This window comes from Camelus bactrianus, chromosome 4 (genome assembly GCF_048773025.1).
Source record: "Camelus bactrianus isolate YW-2024 breed Bactrian camel chromosome 4, ASM4877302v1, whole genome shotgun sequence".
Taxonomy (NCBI): domain Eukaryota; kingdom Metazoa; phylum Chordata; class Mammalia; order Artiodactyla; family Camelidae; genus Camelus; species Camelus bactrianus.
The window spans coordinates 58,013,971-58,041,855 of NC_133542.1; the positions used below are offsets into that span (position 1 = coordinate 58,013,971).

The 27,885-nt window shown below is 41.5% G+C and overlaps 1 protein-coding gene across 1 annotated transcript; it reads left to right on the forward strand.

Annotated features, from left to right (window-relative positions):
- The first annotated feature begins 161 nt into the window (after positions 1-161).
- On the forward strand, positions 162-27,584 carry ZNF483 (zinc finger protein 483). Its single transcript, XM_010970081.3, has 6 exons — positions 162-248; positions 1,899-2,439; positions 4,192-4,280; positions 6,321-6,447; positions 6,823-6,918; positions 9,268-27,584. The coding sequence occupies exons 2-6, from the start codon at positions 2,052-2,054 to the stop codon at positions 10,803-10,805; spliced, it is 2,238 nt and encodes a 745-aa protein (XP_010968383.1). The 5' UTR covers positions 162-248; positions 1,899-2,051; the 3' UTR covers positions 10,806-27,584.
- Positions 27,585-27,885: the final 301 nt, after the last annotated feature.

Below are 27,885 nucleotides of genomic sequence, written 5' to 3' on the forward strand. Positions count from 1 at the left end.
CAGCAATAATTCTGCGGCTGAGCCCACCAGCCGCTTCCCAAGGACCATGCGCAACAGGCCAGGTTGGGAGCCTATGGAAAACACAGGACTTTTGCAAAGCGAGACAAGCGCATTCCGGGAATCGTAGTTCTGCGCCCCTGCGCAGGCGCTGTGAGCCCCTCCGCCAACTTGCGCGCGCAGCTCCTGCAGGACCAGCTTCTAGAAGCTCATTGCGGTGGCGTTGGTCCTGGCTGCGGGTCCCGGTGCAGGTAGTGGTTTTCCCGGGCCCCTAGTTCGGGGGCCGCGGCCAGGTCGCTGGCTCCGAGGGTGCACCAGGGGCGGGGTGGGGGCGGAGGGCTGTCTCGCTGCGCACTCCCAACGCCGCAGCGTCTGCAGGAGGTGGGCGCGCTCCTGGATGGAGTTTTCCTCCATCCCGTCCCTGCGCCCGTGGTCTCGCAACTTCGGTAGTTTGGTATTTTGGGCGGGAAAATTCATTGTGTGTGCGTTGTAGGGGGAGGCGGCTCTCCCGGGTATTGCGGGATGTTTCGCAGCATCCCTGGCTCCACTCTTGGGTATCAGTAGCATCTCTCGTTCCCGGTCTTGCTAACCGGAATGTCTTCAGACATTGCCAGATGTCTCCTGCGGGGCAAATCCCCCCTCCTCCCGGTTTGAGAACTTCTTTCTGCCTGCGTCACATTTTCTCGGAGCCGCTATTGTAAGCCCCTTGGAGACCCGGACGGGTATCTTAGCCACTGCAGAGTCCCAGGTGCCCATTGCGGCGCCAGGTACGTGGTGGGCGCCTAATATTTGGCGGAGGAATAAATGACGTCATGCATAGTGTGTACGCGGCTCGGTGCTCCGAGCTGGGTGATTATTGATGTGATAGTTGCAATCGGAGGAGAGGGTCCCCACCTGCCGCTGTGTAGCACATCTCAGGCTGTGTTGTCATTTGCTGGGTGCTCTGTGAGAGTGGGGGCCCTGTCTGGACCTGTCCACGCCTGTCTCCGTAGTGCCCCATTGCCAGCTCATTGTTGATGGTAAGTTATTTGTGGAATGAGAGAAGGCACGTAACTTACACAGGGCAGGCTGTGGGCAGAAAAGCACTCTGGGACCAGAGAGAGGCACATAGAAGAGGTGGCCGTTGAAAGGAGTCAAGTTTTAAAGAATGAGTAAGTTTGGTAGGAGAGGAAATGAAGGCAGCATGCCAACGAGAGGGAATGGCTCTGGGCAAAGGTGGAAGGGGAGAGAGAGTTTCTGGGAATGCGGAGGTAGCCCTTTTACGGCTGCAGTGTCCATCAGGGGCAGCTAGAGCTCGAGATGAAGTCATCAGAGTAGGCTTTCCAGATGCTCACGCTTGGCTTCTGCGTTTGAATTTATTTTGAGACAGTGAGAGATTGATAGGACCCTATTTTGCAGATTTGAAGGACTCCTTATGCTGCAGTAGGAGACTGAATTGTAGAAGCCTGTTCTTAGGTAGTTTCAGTAGCAGAGAATGGAGAGCTTTGTAGAAAATAAAACCACCAGAACTTGGTTATTGATTATGCGAGAAACTGTCTGCTCACCTATGAATCAGGCTTCTGAGTTGAGCAACTGGTGGAGAATTGTGTGGCCATTCAGTGAGAGAGGCCAGCAGGTGAATAGGTTGGGACTGCAGCCTCTCGCAGCAGGGAGCCTTTTCTGATACGTTTTGCTTATGAGGAGCGTTTAGTCTGGAGAAACAGTTTTCTTGGAGCATCCCTTTCATACCCTTTAATAACTCCTCAGTGTTTCACCTGCAGAGAAAATTATTCTTTTCATATAATAGTTGGGCAGGGCTGTTCCAGCCCTGTGGGACTCTGTATGTCAGAATGAAACCAAGAACAGTGTTTTCAGGGTTAACAATTTGTTTCACTTACCTGATATCTTGTGTTTCTTGACAGTTGCTGCAAGACAGTTTCTGCAAGTGAATCCTTGGAACACTTGATGTTTTGCTGTCCAGTGCCTCTTGGGGGACTGTACTGATACTCAGAAGCCTAAAGGGGACTGGATTCCTGCTGGTGGTCCACATTGTGGGCTGCAGTAGGCGGCACGAGATGACAGCCATCTCCCCAGACCCTCAGACTCTGGTCTCAAGGGAACACATCAAGGTCCTAAGAATGGAGACTCCTGGGACTCAAGAAGCTACTCGAGGAGGAGACACTGCCGACCCAGAGTCTTTCAGACAGAGGTTCAGGTGGTTTTGTTACTCAGAAGTGGCTGGACCCAGAAAAGCCCTGAATCAGCTCTGGGAGCTTTGCGTTCAGTGGCTGAGACCAGACATCCACACGAAGGAACAGATTTTAGAGCTTCTGGTGTTTGAGCAGTTCCTGACCATTCTGCCCGGGGAGATCAGGATTTGGGTCAAGTCACAGCACCCTCAGAGCAGTGAGGAAGTGGTGACCCTAGTAGAGGATTTGACCCAAATGGCTGAAGAAAAGGAAGGTGAGATTTATAGTTGGAGGGAGGAAGTGGGAGAGGTCTCCTTAAGACAGGAAAGTAAGCTCCCCAAAAGAAAGTGGTTCATTGCTAAAGAGGGGTCCAAGTTTGGAGTTGGGACTGGATTTGAACTGGCTCTTCCTTTTACTGTGTGACCTTGGGCAAGCTACAAAACCTCTCAGAACTTTAATTTTGTAATCCGTAGAAAGGGGTAATGAAACAAGATAAGATGTAACACTTGGTGGATGCTCAAGAAATAGGAATTTCTTTCCCTTCACCCTTGGGCACCGGGACCTTAGAACCCAGGACAAAAAGAAATTATCTCAAAATGTTTGGAGTCACAACATATCCAGACCAGGTCTCAACTTTTCGCTTCAGTGTGTGCGTTCACATGTTTCCAGAGTGGGGCTGTCCAGTATTTGCGATAATGGAAATGTGTTCTGCACTGTTTTGCACATCAAGTTAAGCATATAAAATGTGGCTAGTGCAAGTAAAGACTTGATTTTTTAAATTTAAATTCAAATAACCATTTGTGGCGAGTAACTCACCTATTGGATTGTGCAATTCCATAGCCTTAGGAGAAGAACAGCTGACATATATTTTTGAAATTACATTACTAAACATTATTTATAAAACATAAGCTATGAATTATAATTATATAATTGTAAAATATTGATAAAAAGACTTTATGGTGGTGGATAGCCTTTTGAGGGCATATGGTTCTTTTATAAAATCCCTTTAATGTACTGCAAATATATACAGTATTTGTAGCGTGTTATTTACTATAAGGCTCTCAATACATGTGTGTGACTTTGTATTCTACCAAGAGTTCTGAGATAGATAAGGAAGTAGTGTTTACCTCCACAGACTTAATTTGTGATCATACAGCTGATTGGTGGATCTAAAATTTGGATTTCCTGGCTCCTCTCCAACTCATCTCTCTCTACGATGTGATGCTTCTCAAAAATTAGAGCCTCTCTTTGGAGGTCCCGGCAATAAAGAAGTTCATGAATTGATTGCTGTAGCTTTCTGTGGAATAGAACAATTTCTGTAAAATAATTCCTCTTTTACCGTTTTTTCCGCTCTTTTCTCTTTGATTATATAATTCTGATTCTTTTTTTTTTCACTCGCATTCATTTCTGTTCATTTTATAAACACATTACATATACACATATATGTGTCTTAAAATTTTTTTTTTCTATTAGCAAAGCCATTTTCATATTCTCTGAGAAAGAATCATTCTATAAATCACTGGAGAACATAATTCTGATTCTTAACTTTTATTGATTGTCTAACCAGTAAGCTGCTTGAAATTTTTTAGATCATAAGAAAATGCCATATGACTTTAATTAGAAGAGCTGTTGACATCTCAGGGTATTTATTTAATACATGTGGTTCTTAACGTCCAGATTCCTCATTTCTGTCTTTAGGAGTTTACTGTGACCCCAAAAGTGGAGTCTGTTTTTGAGACCAGCTTGGTACTTTTATTCAATAAGTATCTCCAGTGCAAGGCATTGTGCTCAGATCATGAAGAAAACAAATTAATACATAAAACAGATAAGCTGTTTCACCTTAATACAGCTTATAAATATGTTAAAAAATTATTACGAAAATTAAATCCATTAAAACCGTGGGTATATGGAATGAATGAAATCAGTTTTGTTTCGTCTGACCTTTTTCTCTAGAGAGACATATCTAATGATTTCCAGTCTGAGGAGTCCGTTTGAAAGACTGGATTGTTTTTTACCCCCTTCCTAGATCCAGTCTCTCAAGACTCTGTCATTTCCCAAGAGGAGAAGCCTGAAGAAGAGAAAACCGTTTCTGTTCTTCCAAATACTGAGTCCCAGGTGAGTTTCCTTTTCATGGATTTTCGTTCATTTTTTTTTTTTTAACCATATGGTTTTATTTTTTAAGCTAATTTTTCAGTTGAGGCGTGATTGATACACAACTTTGTATTAGCTTCAGATATACAGCATTATGAATCAGTATTTGTGCACATTGTGAAATGATCATCACAGTAAGTCTCATTAGCATCTGTCACCGTATATGGTACAAAGTTTTCATTCTGAAGTGAACACTGCGTTCCTCCTGAGTAGTATGAAGATGCTAGAATAATTAATTCAGCCTCCTTTTCCTCACAGTCTTCACATGCTCAGAGCGCATTCTTCATATGCTATTTTACTTCAGTCATCAGAATTGATTGTAAGGCTGACTTTAATAAAAACAGAACTATTTACTAAAATTCAACAAGTATCCCTGATAAAATTGCTCTGGCAGAAATAAAATTACATTTCCTGAACATGGTAAGAAATGTCTCCAGCTGGACAGTGTTGGAAAATAAAAAGCAGTCCTCACAACGTCAGTGAGAAGGTAAGGATGTCTCACCTTACTGCTGGTAATGAGTGTTTTCTGAGTATTCCAGCCAGTGCAGTGTGATAAGGAAGAAATGAGGTAAGTATTGGTATGAGAGAAGCAAATATATATTATTTACAGATAATACTGTCCTTTTGGAAAACCTTAGAGAATCAACTGAACATGTACTGAAACTCATATACTAGCTGAGAAGAGTAGCTGGTGACAGCTCAGGAAGTTTCCCATATAACAGTGCTTATCAGGAAAAAAAATTCTTATTCACAGTGGAAAATAATAGTGCTGCAGTGGACTGATAGTGGCTCCCCAAAATATGTCCACTTCCTAATATCTGGAACCTGAGAATGTTACTTTATTTGGAAGAAAGGTCCTTGCAGATGTGATAAAATAAGGATTTGAAATGAGGAAATCATTCTGGTTTACATGGGTTGGGGCCTAAATGCCATCATAAGTGTGTTTATAAGAGAGAGACCAAGGCGAATTGAACACATGAACAGGAGGACGCGTTGGGAAGATGGCAGTGATGGGGCCATGGACTGAGGAACGCCAAGGAGGGCTGGCAGCCAAGAGGAGCTGGAGGAGCAAGGAACAGGTTCTGCCTCAGAGCCTCTGAAGGCAGATCAGCCCCACCAGCACCTAATTTTCAGACCTTTGGCCTTCAGACTTGTGGGAGAATAAATTTCTGCTCATCTAAGCCACCAGAGTTATGTTAATCTGTTACAGCACCCACAGGAAGCTCATCCTAGTGCTGGCAGCCACTCTGCTGTACTGCCTCTCAGAATGCCATGCACAGGATACTGTACAAAGTGTGTGTGTATGTGTTTTTCTAATTGAAGTACAGTTGATGTACAATGTTGCGCTAGTTTCTGGTGTACAACATAGTGATTCAGAATATATATGTATATATATTCTTTTTTCGTATTCTTTTCCATTACAGGTCGTTACAAGCTATTGAATGTAATTCCTTGTGCTGTACAGTAGGACCTTATTTATAGAAAGTGTATTTTAATGATTTATTTTGCTTATTTTTAATTTGGAGTGACTGTTAAGTGTGAGTACGTTATTAAACACAGATTGGTGTTAAAAATATCACAGATTGTGATAAAAAATAATTGCTACTTATAACCAACTGGAAGTTAAAATTTGGAATGTAGTCACTGATATTACTCTTTTATATGTAATTGCCTGTGTAACTTAAACATTAATTCTGCAAATCTGGGTTTTGGGGATGTCATTTGTATCCTTCCTAGAAGTCAGTGTGTTGCACTGTTTAACATTAAACATCCCAGAGAATCCTTGTACAGCATTTTGCACCAGGGACTACGTGGACAAGGCTGGGGTTGTATCATAATCTTGTTCTGAATCACTTGTAATAGTAACTACCTTGTGGTTTGCTTTGGAATTCTGAAGAACTTGAATACTATCAAATTACAACTTTATATCCTAACCTTTTCTCTGAATTTCTTAGATCTATTTGGGAATAACCTAATGTGAAAAGACTGTCTTTGGTGTTCTAGGAATCCGTGACACTCAAGGATGTGGCTGTGACCTTTTCCAGAGGAGAGTGGAGGAGGCTGGAACCTTTTCAGAAGGAGATATACAAGGAGGTGCTGCTGGAGAACTTCAGGAACCTAGAATTTCTGGGTAAAGACATGCTCTACCGTCTAGGCTGGGTGTCTTTTGTCTGCCATTGTTGAAAGATGAGTGCTATTCACTGTTGGCTGGGCTTACAGGGGTGATATGACTAATCCTAAAAATGGGGAAAATGGGTCCTAAAAATGTACTTTTCTGCAATGTTTTCTCCAAAAAAAAAAGTCTTTGCTTCATTGAGCTGGTAATGTTGCGCATCATTTTGCTGTCTTCAAGGCCATCCCTTCCCCAGTTCTCTCCTCCAGCTCCAGTACTGAAGTCTGTATTTGACAGCCGCTTCTCTTCCCTGGAGAACTAGAGGCTGCGAATGTTGGAACGTCTTTGTTCCAGGGAAAAACGGCCATTTTCTGTTCTTTTCTCCATGGGCAGGTTTTCCAGTTTCCAAATTAGATCTGGTTTCCCAGCTAAAGTGGGCTGGACTCCCTCGGCTGCTGCAGAAGGAAGTCTCAAAGCGCTCCAAACCAGGTGAGTTGGTGAAGAGCAGAGGAGGAAGTGGAACCAGTTGCTTCCCAAGTCCTTTGGAAGAGCTCCTGAAATGCTGGGTGTCTAGGTGCTGACGCAGAAAGGCGGCAGAGTGTACGCCTTACCTTCCTGGACTGTTCATTTGGAACAGGGGAGGCTGTTAGCTTGGGTCTTCTGCCAGGTAGATGCCATATATCCTTAGTGTCAGAGACTAACCGGGGAGACTAACTAACAGTGAAGGGAAGTGGGGAAGGAACTGGAAGAGGCTGGGAATGCTGTCTGTGTACTGTGCAGGTCTGATACCTGTGACGGGAGAGGGAAGGAAAGGAGGTTGGGTAGGAAGAGTCTAGATTCAGGTGCAGTTTAAGAAGGTTTTGGCAAAACCAGAGAAGAGTCTTCCCACCAGAGTCACCTGTCAGAGTTGTCTGCCTCACAGAAACGGTCCTACGTGTCCTTGCTGTGCTAGTCATGACCGGCAGCCCCTGTGGGAAAGTGGTCTTGAAGTGAGTGACATGGTGGGGTCACCGAGCCACAGCAGGGGCTGCAGGGTAGGCGCCCCAGAGGAGGGGCTCTGAGAGATGTGTTTTTAGGGATGCCGCAGACACAGACATCAGAACAGAAAGTGTAGGTGATGGATGTGAGCCATGACAGTGGCATGTGTGCGAGCAGTGGGAAGATGGAGGAGCAAGGGCTTGATTAGCTTTTGAGTTGAATCTTGGAGGATAAGTAAGAGTTCGTCCAATGGACACTGTGTATAGTATCATCCAATTTTGTCAAAAGGAGAAGAATGTACACATACATGCACCTGTCTAAATGTGTGGATATAGATGGGTTTTTACTACCTGGAGAACATTCACGTTAACGCTGGTTATCTTTGAGGGATGACATTTTTTCTTTATTCTTCCCTTTCTTAAACTTTAACAAGGAACACTAAATTTATATTTTTAAAAGTTAAAATGAATTATTGTTCATATATCCATAGAAGTATTTGAAGGAAAAAACCCCCAGTAATCGCTTACCAAGCTCCACAGTTTGTCCAGGTTGACATTTGGGCAGAAGCTCTGGCGCCTCGTTAGGTGGTACCACCTTAGACCAGCTTTCCCACAGCAACCTGGGTGATATTTGTTGAGACTGATGCTGTGGTGACCCGTGCCACCAGCCTTACCCTGGCCTCCCAGATGCTTCCGGTGTTGGCTGATGTGGCCGTGGCTCACATGGACCCCAAGATTCCGGGTCGTAGTCTGGATGGCATTGCGGCGACTGAGACCAAGGAGGGAGTCCTCCACGAAGTCTTGAGAGCTATCCAGGGCTTCGTATTTCATGATTCTCTGGTTAAAAAAATAGTTCTATCACAGTGACGCTGTAATCTCATGATTAAGAGCCAGGGTGAGCGACGTGGTTAATAAATGAGTCGAGGGTTCTGAGAGGAGCATGAACCCTGCGAGTAGGATTCTGGACACTGGGGGGCTCCAACCTCGGCCCTATCAAATTTATATTTGTGATCATGCAAGTGCTGTGGGATTGGATTCTAGGCAGTGTCAAGTATTAAGACTAAAGGGACAAGATTGAAATTGCTGTCGTGTAGTAGGGACGGTAAGTGGATGCCCGGTCAGAGTATCCCCAAGGTTGGTAGGGCCAGATTGTGGTAACCTGTGAAAGTCTAGCGCAGGTGTGTTGCATATCTGTGACGTGATGAGCACTTTCTATTAACTTAGAGCTGTTTGCCTGCCTGACGTGATGAGCACTTTCTATTAACTTAGAGCTGTTTGCCTGCTTGGAGGCGGTATGGCGGAGGGAGCAGAAGTGTGGGCTTTGGTGTCGGACTGGGTTAAAAATCTGGCTTTACCACTTAAAGCATCTGTGACCTTGGGCAAGACACTTACATCTGTCTGCCCAGTTGTCGCCTCCATAAAGCAGGGATAATAATAGGACCTACTTCATAGGGTTATTGTGGAAATACGAGGAAATATTGTGAAATACGAGGAAAAGTGCTTGGTATGGGACCTGGCATTTGGTAATTATTCTGTAGATGTTTGCACTGTCGTGATTATTATTTGGAAAGAGAATGGATTGGACGTAAGGAAGATAACTTTGAACCTATTATAGAAATTTGAAATGAGAGTGAGAACTTGCATCTCTAAATGTAAAACACAAACTTTTCATCTTCCTCAGTGTTTTTCCTAAAGTCTAAGTTTACCTAGCTTCCCCGTGTCACTTCCCCTCCCCTGTTTTCTGAGACTCCAACTGAGACTTGTCCAAGCCCCGTTCTTACTGTCTCTGTTCCTATTTCAGTCCCAAATACAGCAGCTTCATTTCTTGCAAACAGGAAATATTCTCTGTTACTTCTTTCAGAATGTGAACTGAGCGGTGAGTTGAAGGAATCTGGTGGAAATCAAGATGTTCTTGTGGAAGAATCGACTTTAGATAAAATAATAGAAAGATATCTGATGGGTGGTGATGATGACTCGATGGGAGAACCCTGGGGCAGACTAGAGGAGGATCGTGGTCATAAGGGGCACTCACAAAAGAAAACTCATGGGAGAGGCAGTAAGGGGGAGGAATTTGATCCAGAAAAGAGCCCCTTTGGAAGTAATTTCAAACCACCTTCAGACCTCATTAAACATCTGAGAGTCTATTTAAGGAAGAAGAGGTACAACGAATGCAAGAAACCCTTCAGCTTCCATTCTGACCTTGTTCCGAACCGCAAAGAACATGGTGGAGAAAAGTCTCGGAAATGTAATGAAGGTAGGAAGGCCCTGAGTCATGCTTCATCTCTGACTGAGCATCAGAAACATCAGAAAAGGTATTCGGCGGAGAAGACCCAGAAGTGCAGTAGTTGTGGGATAGACTTCATTCAGAGCCCAGCCCTCAGGAAGAAGAAGAACTCAACGTGCGAGAAGTGTCGGAAAGCTTTAAGTCGAGATGCAACCTTAGAGAAGGACGAGGGGCCCGAGGCTGGAGACAAAACCCATAAATGCAGCAAATGTGGAAAAGCCTTCGGCTACAGTGCCTCCCTGACCAAGCACAGGAGAATTCACACTGGGGAGAAGCCGTACATGTGCAATGAGTGTGGAAAAGCATTCAGCGACAGTTCATCGCTCACGCCCCATCACCGAACCCACAGTGGGGAGAAACCCTTCAAATGTGACGACTGTGGAAAGTCCTTCACCCTCAGTGCCCACCTCATTAAACATCAGAGGGTGCACACTGGAGAGAAACCCTACAAATGCAAGGAGTGTGGGAGGCCCTTCAGCGACAGTTCATCTCTCATTCAGCATCAGCGAATTCACACCGGAGAGAAGCCCTACACATGCAACAACTGTGGGAAATCCTTCAGCCACAGCTCATCCCTTTCCAAACATCAGAGAATTCACACGGGAGAGAAACCCTATAAGTGTGGTGAGTGCGGGAAAGCTTTCAGACAGAACTCTTGCCTTACCCGCCATCAGAGGATTCACACCGGTGAAAAACCGTACCTGTGTAACGATTGTGGGATGACTTTTAGCCACTTCACGTCTGTCATCTATCATCAGAGACTTCATTCGGGAGAAAAACCCTACAAGTGCACCCAGTGTGAGAAAGCCTTCCCTACCCACTCGCTCCTTAGCCGTCATCAGAGGATTCATACGGGCGTAAAGCCTTACAAGTGTAAAGACTGTGGGAAGTCCTTCAGCCAGAGCTCGTCTCTTAACGAACATCATCGGATTCATACTGGAGAGAAACCCTACGAGTGTAACTACTGCGGGGCGACCTTCAGCCGCAGCTCAATCCTTGTAGAACACCTGAAAATCCACACCGGGAGGAGAGAATACGAATGCAACGAATGCGAGAAGACGTTTAAAAGTAACTCCGGCCTCATCAGGCATCGGGGATTTCACTCTGCAGAGTAATTCTTGGGGTGTAGGAAGGTGGGGGGAAGATTGGTCGAAATTGTCTCACTATAAACCTGGGGAATAAGCTACCCCACCATTGACTAGTAGAAGATTTAGTCAAAATCGTCCCTTATTCAAAAGCAGGGGTGTAAACTACCCCAGCGTTGATAAGCAGCTGCAGATTTGCCGGGCTGGCAGCTAGGAAAAATACTTTTTTCTCATTCACCCCTCTTCTCCCCGAGGATGTCAACTTTTGTTAGTGATGAGGGCTGGTAAAGACACATGGTAAGAGAAGAAAGTGGTATGAGACGTGAAATGATTTGAAAAGGCCAAATGTGAGTTTAAAAAGCAGCGGAGGGGAGCGTGGGACCCACCTTACTGACCTCTTTTCTCCAGGTTTCCTTCTCCCCTGCTTCCCCTTCCACCTCCGTGTACCGTTACAGAAGGAGGACTTGGCTGCAGCCACGTGACCTGGGTTCTGTCCCAGTTTACAGACCAACTCCCCGTATGACCTTGGACAAATCATTTGACCTCTCTGATTTGGGGTTTCTTTATTGGTAAGATGAGTGGGTGGGACTAATGACTTCTGAGATTTCTTTCTTTTCTGGTACCTCAGACATTCTCTGATGCTGTGGGAATAAGTTAAAACACTTTTGATCCATTGGCATTTTCAAGTTTCTCTAGTAGAAGATAATCCATTTAGGCTACTGAACTTCTGGCTTAGTGAGAATGCAGTAGCTTTTTGAATACTTGATGCCAGAATTGCTGGAACATGGTACACAGGAACCACTGAGTAAAGCTCAAACAAGTTTGCCTTCAGGGAGTGTTTTGATTGGATAAAGCCCTCCAACCTGGTTCCCGGTGGAGATAGGGAATGTCCATGGCACGCCCTTGGGCCGGCTCAGCCCTGAGAGTGACGGTCCCAGGGAAGCGGACGAGGGGGTGGGGGGAAACGGGCATGGAAAGCAGCTATTCTCGATAGACTGTCTTTTGCAAAACAGAATTCTATTTTTTAAAAGTGTGCCTATACTAAGTGTAGCTTCCTATCATCAGAGTGCAAACATTCTGTGTGGTAAAGGTCACAAGCTAAGATTGGGCCCTTTGACATATTTTAGTTGGTCTGCATGGTAAGGTGATGTGTGTGTGTGTGTGTGTGTGTGTGTGTGTGTGTAAGTAAGTAGTTGTAACCATTTAAAAATTAGGAAATTTCATACCAAAAAAAGGCTTGTCTTGAAAAGTTATAAGGGCTGACAACACTGGGCCCATATCTCGGTGGGGTGTCAGGTAGCAGCTGCTCCCTTTCGGTGGGGAACCTACCCTTCTACCTGCCTACTTACCTCCTTTGTGTTACCTGACTTGCCCACTGTAGGAAGTTGATGTCACCGTCGCCTGCCATCTGGAGAATGCATATCCTAAAATCTCCACTGGTGGGAAAAATTCTGGAAAAGAGTGTAGAAATGATACTGAATAAATTTTCAGTTAAGTTTTCTGTTATGAAATTAGACCTGGAAGGATTAGACTACATAGATGTTAGTGGGCTATTTCTTATAAATGTCGTCGGTGGAGTACGAGTAGTAATTTCTGACTGTGAAAAAGGCACTAAAAACCCTGGGTCAGTTCGGCTTGGTCTCAGGTCCGTTGGGTGCTGGAGGAGCCCCACTGACTCGACAGTGGTACGAAGTTCCTAAAGTTGAAATTTGAGGCGGCTCCTATTGAAAGAGAATGAAACGGGTAAACTTTCAGCTTATGAAAGTGAAGAGATGCTTCATGCTCCTCTGAGATTCAGCAATATTTGCTGCGATTTAATGGGTTTAGTTTGCACTGCTACCTCTGGGTGATGTTTTTGGGTTCTTCCTTCTTGTGTCCCTGCTCCCCCAAAGCCTGTCGTTCAAATGTTGCTGTGTGATAAGTTGGTCGGCGTAGCTATCGCTAAGTTGACCAACCAGAGACATTTTTCTAGCCGTGAAAGAAATATGGCTTAATTGGGATTATTCACCCTGGTTTTGGGTTTTTCCTCTGAAAAGATAGAAACCCTTATCTTTTTTTTCTGAAGAGATGTACTTTATGGAGAGAATTAAACATGTAAAAATTTTGAGAAGAGGTTTGTTCCAGGATGTTTACTTATTACATTCTCCAACTTTCATAAGAGGATGTTTTATATCGATACCAGTTTGGAATCTGGAACGTAAACTCTTCTTTTTTTTCAGTTTTATTGAGGTATGAATTACATATTAAAGTCATTCAAGTGTATGATTCAGTGAATTTTAGCAAATTTACTGAGTTGTACAGTTGGCACCACAATCTGCTCTGAGAACATTTTATCACCTTAATAAGACCCCTCACACCTGTTTACAGTAATCCCCATTCCTCACCCCCTACCCCCACCCCCAAACCCCGCCTCCCCATCCCAGGCAACCACTGATCAATTTACTCTCTGTCTATGGGGTTGCCTTTTCTGGACATTTTATATAAATGAAATCATACGTGGTCGTTTTTAGTTTTTCATTAACTTGTTTCTAAATTCATCCGTGTTGTTTCTAAATTCATCTGTGTTGTAGCATACCAGTATTCTGTTCCTTTTTATTGTCCAATACTATCTGATTTTATAGATAACGCTATATTTTGTCCTACCAAGTTGAAGGACATTTAGGTGGTTTCCACTTTGGGGCTGTTAAAAATAACGCTGCTTTTGAACATCAGCGTGCAGGTCTTTGTGTGGACGTGGTGGTTTCGTTTTCCTTAGGTACCTGAGTGGAGTTGCTGGGTTATATGGTAAATTTCTGTTTAACTTTTTAAGAGGTTGCCAAACTGTTTTCCAAAGTGACTGAGTCATTTTACATTCTGAATGTCAGTGTAGGAGGGTTCTTGGTGAGGTTACATCCTCACCAACCTTTGTTATTTGTCTTTTTTTATTATAGCCAACCTAGTAGTTGAAGTGCTATCTCTTCGTGGCCAGTGATGTTGAGAATCTTTTCATGTGCTGTTTAGCAGTTCATATATCTTCTTTTGGTGAAATGTTTATTCAAGTGTGTTGTCCACTTAACAAAACTGAGTTATTATTAACTTGTAGTTCTTTTTATTCTACATAAAAGTCATCTATCCAGTATGAACTTGCTAAATACCATGTACTAGCCACAGAGGGCAACCTCAAATCCTTCTGTACAATTTTCATCAAAAGCTTGGTTTCAACAACTGCTTATAGATGCTTGTCTAAAGGGTATTTAATCTGGCTTATTATCTAAATTCTTCAATTCATTTTTGGATTATATCAGACCTTCGAAAGCTTTTAAACTTCTTTTTGATTCAATAGTATTGCTTTTATTAACCTGTATTTTACTCTATGCTTTTTGTCTACATTGATGGTTATTGAAATCATGCGTTTTACTTTAAATGATGCATTTTACTTTAAAATGAAGAGCTTACTTTTAAAAATGTTTCCTTTTAATGAATTTCTACTGAAGAAATTTCTTTCCAGTCCGAGGATGAGACAAGGTTTCTCCTGTCAACGGACTCACTTTTGTTTACTTAGTTTAGAATTCTTTTTTAATGTAGAAAATGTACATGACATAAAATTAACCATTTTAACCCTTTTTAGGGTGTACAGTTCAGTGGCATTAAGTCTGTTCACATTGTTGTGCAATCGTCCCCACTGTTCATCTCCAGATCCTGTCCGTTATCCCCAACTGAAACTCATTCTCCTGTAACTCCCCATTCTCCCCTCCCCCGAGCCCCTGGTAACCACTGTTTTACCTTCTGTCTATGAATTTGACTATTCTAGTTACTTCATATAAATGGAATCATTCAAGACTTGTCCTTCTGTGTCTGGTTTGTTTCACCTAGCATGTTTTTAATGTTGCAGCATGTGTCAGACTTTCATTCCTTTTTAATGCTGAGTAATATTCTACTGAATTTTGCTTATGCATTCATCTTTCAAAGGGCATTTCGGTTATTGCCATCATCTTGACTGTTGTTAACAGCACTGCAGTGAACAGTGGTGTGCAAATACCGTTTGAGTCCCTGCTTTCCGTTCTTTGAGATACGTACCTAGAAGTGGAACCACTGGATGCCGTCAAGGCTCATCCACGTTGGGATGTATGACAGGATTTCCTTCTTTTTTAAGGATGGATTTTATTGCACTGTATGTATATACCACGTTTTCTTTATCCGTTCATCCATCAGTACACATTTAGGTGGCTTCTACCTCTTGGCTATTGTGAATAATGCTGCAGTGAACATGGGTGTGCAAATATCGTCTTCAAGATCTATTCTGTCTTCTGTATATATGCTCAGAAGTGAGATTGCTGAATCATGATAATTCTATTTTTTAACTTTTTAAGGAACTTCCATGATGTTTTCCATAGCAGTTGCACCCATTTCACATTCCTACCAACAGTGCTCAAAGGATTCCTGTTTCTCCACATCCTTGCAACACTTATTCTTTTCTGTATTTATTAGTGACCGTCATTGTGAGATGATACCGTGTGGTTTTGATTTGTATTCTCCCGATGATTAGTGATGTTTTCATATGCTCGTTAGACATTTGTATATCTTTACAGAAATGTCAGTTCAAATCCTTTGCCCACTTTTTAATGAAAATTTTCATTTCCTATTTCAACCCTTCTCATTACTTTGTTTTCTTTGCTATGCAGAAGTTTTTAGGTTTGATGTAGTCTCAGTTGCCAATGTTTGCTTTATTTTGCTTGTGTTTTTGGTGTCATATCCAGGAAATCATTGCCAGATCCAGTATTATGAAATTTGTCCCCTGTATTTTCTTTTAGGAGTTTTATAATTTCTGACCTTAGGTTTAGGTCTTTAATCCATTTCAAATTAGCTTTGGCATGTGATAAAATAAGGGACCATCTTCATTCTTTTATCTCTGGGTATCCAGTTTTCCAAATACCATTTATTGAAGAGGCTATCCTTTCCACATTGTGTAGTCTTTACACCCTTGTTGAAAATTATTTGGCCATGTGCACTGGTGCATTTCTGGGCCCTCAATCCATTGGTCTGTGTCTTTATGCCAGTAGCATACAGTTCTAGTTACTGTAGCTTTGGTAGTGTGTTTTGAAATCAGGAAGTGTGAGGCCTCTAGTGTTTTCCTTCTTTCTCGAGATTGTTTTGGCTATTTGGGGTCCTTTAAGGTTCCTTATGAATTTTGGGATAGTTTCTTTATATCTACCAAAAAAAAAAAAATGCCACTGGGATCTTGGTAGGAATTATACTGAATCTGTAGATCACTTGGGGTAGTATAAATATTTTAACAGTATAAAGTCTTCACACTCATAAACACGGGATGTCTTTCCACTTAATTTGTGTCATCTGCCTTTCAGCAATATTTTGTAGTTTCCAGTGTACAAATCTTTCCCTTTCTTGGTTAAATTTATTCCTAAGTATTTTATTCTTTTTGATGATAGTATAAATGGAATTGTTTTCTCAATTTCCTTTCTGGATTGTTCACTGTTAGGGCATAGAAATGCAACTGATTTTTTAATTTTGATTTTATATTCTGTAACTTTGCTTTATTTACTTATTAATTCTAACAGTTTATTTGTGTGTGGAATATTTAGGGTTTTCCACATATAAGGTCACATCATCTGTAGAGAGACATAATATTACTTCTTTCTTCCTAATTTGGGTGGCTTTTATTTCTTTATCTTGCCTGATTGCTCTGGCTAGGACCCAAGCACGGTGTTGAATAGAAGTGGCTGGAGTGAGTATCGTTGTCTTGTTCCTGATAGTAGAGGAAAAGGTTTCAGTTCTTCACCATTGAATATGATGTTAGCTGTGATCTTTTCACTAATGACCTTTATTATGTTGAGATAATTTTCTTCTGTTCCTAGTTGAGTAAATTCTCCCTTGTTTTTGAAAGACAGTTTTGCTAGATATGGAATCCTCAACCAACAATTTTTTTCTTTATACGCTTTGAATATATCAACCCACAGACTTCTTGCCTCCAAGGTCTCTGAGAAGAAATCAGATAATGTTATTGAGGATCCATTTTATATGATGAGTTACTTCTCTCTTGCTGGTTTCAAGATGCTTTGTCTTTGGATTTTGAAAAATTGATTATAATTTGTCTAGATGTGTATATCTTTGTGTTTATAGGCATACCTTAGAGGTATTGTGGGTTCACTTCCAACCGTGGGAAGTGCACAGAGTGGGCCACACGATATTTTTGAGTTCCTAGTGCATATAAAAGTTATGTTTACACTATACTGTAGTCTGTTAATTGTGCAGTAGCATTGTGTCTAAAAAACCAGTGTGTATACCTTAAGTAAATAATATTTTATTGCTAAAAATGCATCTGAGTCTTCAGGAAGTCGTGATTGTTTCGCTGTTAGAAGGTCGTACCTTGTGGATGGCTACTGACTGATCAGGGTGACTACTGAGTTGAGTGGCTGTGGCAATTTCTTAAAATAAGACAACACTGAAGTTTGCTGTATCAGTTGACTCTTCTTTTCATGAACAATTTCTTAGTAGCACTCAATGTTGTTTGATAGCATTTTACCCAGAGTAGAACTTATTTCAAAATTGGAATCAGTCCTTTCAAACCCTGCCACTGCTTTGTTAAGTAAGTTTATGTAGTATTCTAAAGCCTTGTTGTCATTTCAACAGGCTTTATAATATCTTCACCAGGAGTAGATTCCACCTCAGGAGGCCACTTTGCTCATCCATAAGAAGCAACTCCTCCTTCCTTAACATTTTTTATTACGAAATTGCAGCGGTTCGATCACATCTTCAGGCTCCACTTCTCATTCTAGTTCTCTTACTATTTCACCCACATCTGCAGTTAATTCCTCCCGTGCAGTCTTTAACTCCTCAAAGCCATCCATGAGGGTCAAAATAAAATTCTTCCAAATTCCTCTTCGCATTGATATTTTGACCTCTTCCCATGAGTCATGACTGTTCAGTGGCATCTGGAATACTGAATCCTCCCCAGGGGTTTTCAGTTGACGGTGCCCAGGCCCATCAGAGGCATCACTACCTATGGCAGCTACAGCTTTACGAAATGTATTTCTTACATAGTAAGACTTCAGAGTTGAAATTACTCCTTGATCTATGGACTGCAGAATGGGTGCTGTGTTAGCAGCCATGAAAACAACATTAATCTCGTTGCACATCTCCATCAGTGCTCTTGCGTGACTGGGTACGTTGTCAGTGACCGGTACTATTTTGAAAGGAATCTTCTTTTCTGAGTAGTTCTCAACAGTGGGCTTAAAGTATTCAGTAAACCATGTGGTGAGCACATGTGCTATCCTCCAGACTTTTTGTCCCATCTATAGAGCACAGGCAGAGTAGATTTGGCATAATTCATATGGACCCTAGAATTTTCAGAATGGTAAATGAGCACTGGCTTAACTTTAAGTCACTAGCTGCATTAGTCCCTGACAAGAGTCAGCCTGTCCTTTGAAGCTTTGAAACTAGGTGACTTCTTTCTAGCTAGGAAAGTCCTAGGTGACATCTTCTTCTAATATAAGGCTGTTTTATCTACGTTGAAAATCCGTTGTTTAGTGTAGCCACCTTCATTCAGTATGTTGACTACAGCTTCTGGATAACTTGCAGCTTCTATATCGGCATTTGCTGCTTCACCTTGCATTTTGATGTTCTGGAGATAGCTTCTTTCCTTAAACCTCAGAAACCAACTCCTGCTAGTTTCCAACTTCTGCAGGTTCTTCACCTCTCAGTCTTCAAAGAATTGAAGAGAGTTCGAGCTTTGCTCTGCATTAGACTTTGGATTAAGACAATGTTGTGGCTGGTGTCATCCTCTATCCAGACCATTAAAACTTTCTCCATTTTATCAATAAGGCTGTGTCACTTGTCATTTATGTGCTTATTAGAGTAGCTCTTTTAATTTCCTTCAAGAACTTCTCCTTCGCATTCACAACTTGCTGTTTAGCACAAGAGGCCTAGCTTTCAGCCTGTCTCAGCTTACAGCATGCCTTCCTCAGTAAGCTTGATCATTTCTAACTTTTGCTTTAAAGTGAGAAATGTGTGACTGTTCCTTTTACTTGAACACTTAAAGGCCATTGTAGAGTTTTAACTGGCGTAATTTCAATATTGTGTCTCAGGGAACAGAGAGGCCCCAGGAGATGGAGAGAGGCAGGGGAGTGGTTAGTTAGTAGAGCATACACATTTATTGATTAAGTTCACCATCTTATATGAGCATGGTTTGGGTACCCCAAAACAATTAGAATAGTAACATCAAAGTCACTGATCACAGATCAGCATAGAAAATATAATGAAAAAATTTGAAATACAGTTGATCCTTGAACAACACGGGTTTGAATTGCACCAGTCCATGTATTTGTGGATTTTTTTCGATAAATATGTACTGCAGTACTAAATGATCCATGGCTGGTTGAATTCATGGGTTAGAACTGTGGATACCGGGGGTTGACATGGGTTTTTGGTGTCCTTAATGCCTGGGTCATCCACGGGCCAGCAGTATTGTGAGAATTCTCAAAACGTGACATAGACATGAAATGAGAATGCGATGTTGGAAAATGGTGCTGATGGACTTGCTTGGTGCAGGGTTGCCACCAACCTTGAATTTATGAAAAACACAATGTCTGTGAAGCAACAAAGCAAAGCGTGAGAAAATGAGGCATGTCTGTATTCTGCTTGGGAGTTTTGTGAGCTTCTTGGATTTGCAGTTATGTCTTCCATCAGGTTTGGGAAGCTTTGGGCCATCACTTCTTCAAATATTTTTTCTTCCTTTTTTCCTTCCTGGATTCCCACAATGTGTATGTTTATCCCATTAATGACCTCCCACAGGTCCCTTTAGTTCTGTTCATTTTTCTTTTTTTTCTTTCTCTTCCTCAAACTGAGTATTTTCATTTGTTCTATTTTCAGTTTTGTTGATTGTTTCTTCTGCCTGCATAAATCCTATCTTGAACTCCTGCCATGTGTGTTTTAGATCTGTTAGTGTGCTTCTGAGGTCTTTTCGGTTCCTTTTTATATGACTTCTACCTCTTTATTGATACTTTCATTTTGTTCAGACATTATTTTCTTATTTTTGTCTATATCTTCCTTTAGCTTTTTTTTTAATATGCTTGTATATTTTGAAAGCTTATTCTGTGTAGGGCTACGCAATAATGGTATTTCATTTAATTTCTGTAGTATTTATGAAGTAGGTATTGTTTTTTGCTGTTATCTTTTAAAAATGCTCAGAAGTATAACTAGACACATCACTGTAATGTTCTGTGTTCCTAAGTTTCCAGAAATGGTCTTACATCTTTCTTGATTCAGTGCTGCAAACGTTTATTAACAGTTAGTATATACAGGACACTTTAGGAGATGAGATGAATAAGATGTTGTCTATAGTCTGTAAAAATCCAGTCATGTGTGTAAGACTGATGCTTGTGTATTGAAGGGGTGGGTGGGGCAGAATAGGTGGAGGAAGTGAAGGGGGAGGCAAGAAAGGCAGACACACCTGGTGTAACTTTACAGAAATACACCATAGTTTCTGTCTGACTTTTTTGCTTTTTAATTTCTCTAAAAATGTTTCTACGTGGTATTAGTCTTCCACCGCATGCTGTAGTTTCATGGCTTGTATCATAGAAGGATTCACGTTGTAAAAAGTCAAAAACAGTCTTGGGTAATCAGAACTCTTCTGCTTGTTAAATGTTGTCTAACATCAGTGTGTCTTCTGGCATGCCTTCTTCTTTGTCTTCTTCCTCATCATCTGGCCCTGCTTCAAAAGCACCCATCTCCATCAAGTCACCTGTCAGGTTGTCCAGCATGGAGTCTGTTAGCTGTTAAATTTTTCTAAGATGCTGTCTTGAAACCCTTCACATACGCACACCAGCCCACCCACCTTTTTTAGCCATGTCCACAATCTTTCATCATTTCCTTGATTGGCTCTGTTTTAGGTTCTGGGAGGTCGTGCACAACATCTGGGCATAGTTTTCTCCTGCAGGAATTTATTGTTTGGGGCTGGATGGCCGTGACGGCTTTTTCTTGAATAGTGATGGTGTCTCCAAGGGTGTAATCCGTCCTGACTGTCGTGATGGTCTCCTTGTCAGGATTCTCTTCCATAGCGCTGACAGTCCTTTCCATAGAGCACGTGGGTAATGAGAAGGTCCTTATGACCCTCTGACCTGGAGGCTGAATTAGAGATGTTGTGTTTGGGGGCAGGTAGACCACTTTGACATGACTGTTGTTGAACTCATGGCATTCTGAGTGGCCCAGGGCATTGTTCAATATCAAAAGAACTTAAAAAGATTTTTGTGGAGATGTCTTTTCCAATAAAGAATTCTCCAGGCTCCAGAGTGTGGTGTTTGAGGTCTTTGCCTTTGAAAAGATTGCTCTACTAAAGCATGTTTGTTTTCAGTAGATGTAATTAGACCTTTACAACATTGTAGTATATCTCCTTTTACTAATTGTGGGTGAAATGGGCAGGAGCTAGATGCATGGGGTGCCCAACGTTTAGCTCAAAGGGTGAGAGTTTATAAGTTCCAAAGTGAGTGGACCTCAGATTTAGAAGGATCATTGGCAGATCCCTTGGCCAAAGTATTTGGAGGATTTCCACAAATTTTGCCTATTGAGTTTTGATGACACTTGGTTCATTTGATTAGTCCTGAAGACTGATAATGATCAGACTCGCCGTAGTATTTGACCTGTAAAGTGGAGTGCTTTGTTGTTGTGGGGCTCAAGAGGAGTTCTGCAGGGAGGGATGATATTTTCCAGTAAGATTTTAGTTATTGAAGAGGCCATTTTGTCTACATGGAGAGTCTCTGTCCAGTGGGAAGACATCCAAATCATTACCAAGACATATTTGTATTCCTGAGATGGGGATAGCTGAGTAAAGTCCATTTGCCAAAACTCTAATTGTCCATTGGGCAATTTAGAGTGCCTGGGGGCAGTGTGGACAGTTTTCCCAGGAATGTATGTTGAAGCTTCTGCGTGAAGTACAAGGATAATTAGAGGGGATTCCATGATTGTTTCTTTGGTGGCCTTAACTAAAAGGACAGTGACAGGAATGACCCTGAGGCAGAGAGAGTATCCTGGTGCTCAGGGTCTGGCTGTGGATGGTCGTACCCATGGGGTGATGGTGAGCCCTCTGCTGTTGGATAAGCGCTCTTCCTTCATCTCATATATGAAGTGGGAAAAGGGAAGTTGATCACAGACAGGGAGATTTATCAAGCTTTCCTTTATGGTATTAAAAGCTAGATCATTTGATTTGTTCAGTTGGCTATTTTGATTGCTGCTATCAAATTCTAGAATTATTTTCCCTTTTTGGTAGAAAGAAATTCCGGCAGGACATTTTCTCTAAGGAATCTTGGCCCAAGAATAGGGGTAGAGAAAGGAAGGGAGAATAAGGTAGATATCTGTCAGTGAGCGTAAACAAGAAGGGATCGGTTTAGAAACAGGAACCTGTTGAGATTTATTTGAGACACCCCCCCCCCCAACAGTTTTAGTCTTCTGAGGCAGGGGCTATTGAATAACAATGAGGTTGAGGACCAGGATGGTAGCTCTGGTGTCAGTGAGGACCTAGAGACTCATTCCCAGTCTGGGGAGCAGTTTCTCTGTGTTGATCATGGGGAAGGATTGGGGAAAGCCCCTGTAATTCCCAGAACTGCCATCACTGGGGGTTAGGAAGGCATTGGAAAGATGGTTAGAGGGCTGAAAGTGCCAGGAGCCCTTAAGCTTGTGACAGTCTTCCTTACAGTGTCCTGGCTTTTTGCAGTAATGGCAAAGGCCTGGAAGGTTTTGGTTTTGTTTGGGGGCCTCCACTTGGTGGAATTGAAAATTGAGGATTTTAGTGGTCTTCCTTTGAAGGTTGAATCATCAATGGTGTAGGTGAGCTGATTTGTTAAATTAGGTAAATCGGAGTGAAAATAGTTTCCCATTCCATCCTGATCTTTTCACTAGAAGAGAAAGATCCCAGTTCAGCCCATTAATAAATACAGAGTTAAAGGCTACCCAAGTGGTCAGCAAAATTGAGTTTTGGGGGGAATAACAGGAATTGCAATTTGGGACGTGCAAACAGTGGTTAAAGTCCTGGTAAGAACAAGGTGAGGGGTGTTCTTTTTAGGAAGGAAAGGAGGAAGTTGGGAGGGGCTGTTTTGAATGAAAGTTCATTGGAGGACAGCTAGCTGGGCTGGTGGCTTCTCATTGGCCGGGTTGTGCTGGTTTGTTTCTCATTGGCTGGGTTGTTTCTGGGAGGGAAAAAAAAATCTTCCTTCCTGCCGAGGTATGTAGAGTGAGCTGGTGTGTGCAGGAGAGCTCGCTCTTCAGGGCTTCCTGACTCCATTTTGAATGAGGTTTTCCTTGATTTGTTTTCACAAGTTCTAAGGTTGAGAGATTATTTCAGGTTGGCGCCCTCCGTTGTCTCTCCTTGCAGAGGGGTTCTGATAACTTACAGCTTTGCTAAATCTATCTGTAGCTCTTCTGGGGGTTTTCTCTTTTGATATTCAAGATGTTTTTGGTGGGTTTTTTTTTCTTTTTTTCTTTTTTTTTTTCTTTTGTAAAATGGGACCAAGGAGAGCATTCCTTTTTAAATTAATGGATCCATATTCCCCAGTTTTTTTTTTTTTTTCTGCTTTGAAGACTCTTCATTTTCTCTCTTCATCTGCCAACATGATCAGAACCTTCCTTTAGCTCTTTGAGCATCTTTAAGACAGTTTGTTTTAAGGTCTTCATCTAGTAAGTTTGACTTCCTCAGATACACTTCCTGTTTTATTGTATGCCTTGTGATTTTTTTGTTGTTGAAAACTGGACATTTGAGTCTTATACAGTAGTCTCCCCCCTATCTGCAGAGGCTACGTTCCAAGACTCCCAGTTGATGCCCGAAACTACAGATAGAACTGAACCCTCTATATACTATGTTTTTTCCTATACATACATGCCTATGATAAAGTTTAATTTATAAATTAGGCAGAATAAAATATTAGTAATAAAATAAAATTATTGTAATATACTGTAATAAAAATTATGTGACTGTGGTTTCTCTCACAAAACATCTTCCTGTAGTGTACTCTTGATGATGCTTTAAGGTGATGAAATGCCGAGGTAATGAAATGATGTAGGCAGTGTGATACAGCATTAGGCTACTGTTGACCTTCTGTCACCGTCAGAAGGAGGATCATCTGCTTTGGGTGATCCTGATCATTGAACCACGATGATAATGATGATGATGATGGCTGGGGATCCCAGCAGGACAGAGTGGGATGGTGTGAGATTTCATCATGCTCTTCAGGACAGCAAGCAAATTAAAGCTTACTTCTGGAATTTTCCGTTTAATATTTTTGGGCCGCAGTTGACAGATGTTAACAAACCACGGAAAGCGAAACTGGATAAGGTGGGGACTACTGTAGTGTGGTGGCTCTGGAAATCAGAGTCTCCCTCTTCTCAGATTTTTGTTTTTGTTTTTGTTTTTGTTTCTATTATTATGGTTTTAGGGCATTTCTGTCCCAGGGATCAGTCTGTGATGAATGCTTAAACTTTTCTGAGGTCTTTTCTGAGCCTGTCTTTCCCTGGGTAGAGGCAATGGCTTTCTAAATTCTCCTGTCCATGCCTTTTTTTCCCTCCAATATTAAAAAAAAACAAAACAGGTGCTGTCCCTTTAAATTCCCTGGGAGCCACTTTAGCCAGTGAGGGTGGGAGGGTTTGGAAGAATGGCCACTCGCCTCTCTGTCTGCTCTTCCTTCATGATCAGAAGCATCCATCCACAGTCAGGACCTGGGACCCCGATATCTGGAGGAAAAGGTCTTTGTTGCCCACCCTGGTTCAGCAAGTCAGACTGGAAACCTGGGTTCCATCTCCGCAGCTGCCTTCCACCGGGCTGGCCGTGGGGCACGGGTAGCTGCTACTGTGCTGAGGGCTAAAATCCAGCACTGTTAGTTGCAGTTTACCAGTTTACGTTTCCCCTGGACACTGCAAGGTTTAAAATCGACTCCTGGATTCTAAAACAATCGTTTTAAATACGTTCTGCCAGTACAGTTGTTGTCCAGGTGGAAAGACAGATTCCTGGCGCTTCCTGCGGCTCCGTCTTCCCTTACATCACTCCCAGCATGGCTTTGATTTCTGTCCTGCTTGCTGGAAGTTGTTTTCAACTCTCATTGTCCAACTTTACTACTGAGTGTTTTGAATGTTTCATTTCTGTGGTCATCTTTATAGCACCAATTTCTAATTCTCTGCTTGTTCCTTTTTTTTTTTTTGAATCATATTCTTATTTCTTGGGTGAAATTCTTGCTTCTCTGAGGATGCTAGTATAGTGTCTTTTAGTGTTTTTCAGCTCCATGCACTATCCTTCCTCTGAGTTTTTACGTGTTTTCTGTCTTTCATGTTGGAGGCTTTATCCTCCAATTTCTGATGATCTTTGACTCTTCCCACTTAGGAGGAGGGCTCTAAAAAGCCAGTTGGAAGATGCTTCACTTTATGAAGCACTGTCTTTTAGGAATAAGACGTGAGCCACATACTAATTTCAGATTTTCTAGTAGCCACTTATAAAAAGTAAGAGAAGATAGTTTATTTCACCCAGTATATCCATAATATTATATCAACATACAATCAGTGTAGAAAATGTTGGTGAGAGCCTTTATATTATTTTTTGCACTGTCTCCCAAATGAATGTGTATTTTGCAGTTGCAGCACGTGTTGCCATACACTAAATTTTCATTTGAAATACTTGATCCATATTTACATTAATAAAACTTAGAGTTATAAAGTAGATTCACATAGTTCTTCCAAACATACTTTGTTGTTTTTCTAAATTTATCTAAAAGTTTTCAAGTAGCAAAAGATTATTTTCCTTTGATATTTGCACCCACATTGACAAAATTGTTCATCTTTTTATTTAGGAGAATTGATTTTGAAGCAAAAGCATTTCAGCTTCAAAACTATCTGTTTCAATAAATTCACCAACACTTAGGTCAACTCGGTGTTATTAACATCAAATTCAGTGAGGTATTGTATAAATGGAAACAAAACTAAATTTTAATTGGTATCAACAAACTATTCCTCACATTTTTCTTGTATTTAGCAGCCAGTTTACACAATGCTGTTGATCACAGTTAAAATGTGCACGTTGACTCTTGTTAGAAAATTGTGTAAAGTCATTCTTTTTTGTTTATATTATGACATGTTTCAGTTTTAACTAATTTTCCCCACCTACCTAGGTCACAAGTTTTTCCCATTTTAAGGGGCTTCAAATGTAGCTCATTCACGTGCAGTGTGATACCAAGGAGAAAGTCAATCACACTGCCACTTTTTATCTTTGATTATTGAATATTTAGCAAGCATTCCTTTTGTTTCAAGAAAATCTTGAATTGGAATTCCAAGTACAGGAAATCTTTGTAAAATTGTTTTATAACTCAACCAAGGAATGTTGGTAAAGAACAAAAGATCATTAAAAACATTATCTTTAGCAGTTCCCTAAATTTGCAGTGATTATCTGTAGCATCTGCATGTACATCCTGAAGAATGTTAACATCTGTGTTCATGACTCTCTTCTTGGAGTCTGCTTCAGAAAGCTGAGCACAAATATTTTCAGTAGTTATCGCACAGTGGAACAAAGCAATGAGGGAAGTGTCATTCTCTTGCTGTAAAATTCAGTATATCTGTCCTTTGGTTTTACATAGCTGCAGTCTTATCCTTACAATAGAAACTCATTTTTCTGTCTCTAGCTGAAATTCTTCATCAGATGGAAAATCATCAAAAATTTGTCATGAGTTTGAGTTTTTAGGCAGTGAATTGACATCTCTGTAAATCTGGATGTTCTTACAGAATGTGCTTTAAGGTTTCATTGTCAGCGTCATATATTACATAACTCATCTAAAGCTAAATACTTGAAATTTTTCTAATTTTGAGTCAGTTGATCTTTGATATTACTCAAAACTTTGTATTCTATGAGCAAAGTTAGAGGGTTAATTGAAACTTTCAATTTTTATGTCTTTTTATGTCCTCATAATTTTCCAACTCAATTGCCATAATTAAAATGATCATTTCTTTTCTATCTCTCCATCTAAGATTCCTTGCGTGTGTGTGTGCACGCGCGCACACAAGCGCAAACACAAGAATTCAAACCATTCTATAGCTGGCCAAGTATAAGCTCAAAATCCTGTTAAAAATTCTGTAACGCTTCTGTTGGGAATGTAAATTCTTATTTTATAGGACTCATTTGTGGCTTCTTCTTTTGACTATTGGGAGAATACTTACCAAACTCACTAGATCAGTGCTGAACAGTGACGTAACTAGTAGCTGCTGTCTTAAATACCGTCTGCGGTGTTGCACGCTGTGCACAACGAGCAGCCGCCTCGTCTTGCTGCGCCTGCAGTGAGTTGCAATAGCCATTTATCGTCGAATGTGCTCCGTGGCATCTTGCACGCTTTTCTTTGCTGTACTGGTTGTGGTACGAGCTTCTGTATTGCACTGAATTCTGCCTCCGTAATATGCCTTCATTAAAAATCTAAATATTTTTCCATATTTTTTAACCTAGAAAGTAATTTCATTATAGTACAATGAAAAATAATAAATATCTCAACTTATGCCTATGGTTTACATATAGCTATCACTGTAACTCGTGCCGTCTGCATAGGTGTACTTAGACTTGTACTCTGCCTGAACCATCCAAGTGAAACACATTGTGATGTTACTTCAGTGCATAGAAAACAAAATCATCCGAACTGAATCAATCTGTTGATACTGCCTAGATCGGTGCAGTGTTTATCTGTGATCCTACAAGTAATGCACGTTCCTGTACAAGCATTTTAACAGCAGTGTCCTATGCCGTGCAACAGTTAAAGTGAATTGTAGTTCTACTAAAACAATAAAGTTGTGTTTAATGGAAAAATATTTACTCTGTCTCAGTTTTTGAATCCTTGAAATGGGGCACCGTCCCTATTTCCAGTTCTCAGTTAGCCATGTTGAGCGGTACAGAGTTGGGAGTAGGCAGTGCTAGGGAGGAGAACCCAACAAAGCAGAGCAGCTTAACTCAATAAAAGTTGATCGCCCAGGTAGGCTTCCAGCACTTTTTTAGTGATGCCACCTGGAACATACGGCCCCCGAGGTCCCAGAGGCAGGGAAAGCGAGACCTGACACATTATACAATGTTTTTAAGCACTGGCCTGGAAACAGCTTAGAACCATGACTCCCA

Excerpts from the sequence above, each read along its gene's own strand:
- ZNF483 (XM_010970081.3), top strand. The coding sequence starts at position 2,052 with ATGACAGCCATCTCCCCAGACCCTCAGACTCTGGTCTCAAGGGAACAC. Across the intron at positions 2,440-4,191 it reads AATGGCTGAAGAAAAGGAAG|ATCCAGTCTCTCAAGACTCT; the intron begins GTGAGATTTATA and ends CCCCCTTCCTAG. Across the intron at positions 6,448-6,822 it reads CAGGAACCTAGAATTTCTGG|GTTTTCCAGTTTCCAAATTA; the intron begins GTAAAGACATGC and ends CTCCATGGGCAG.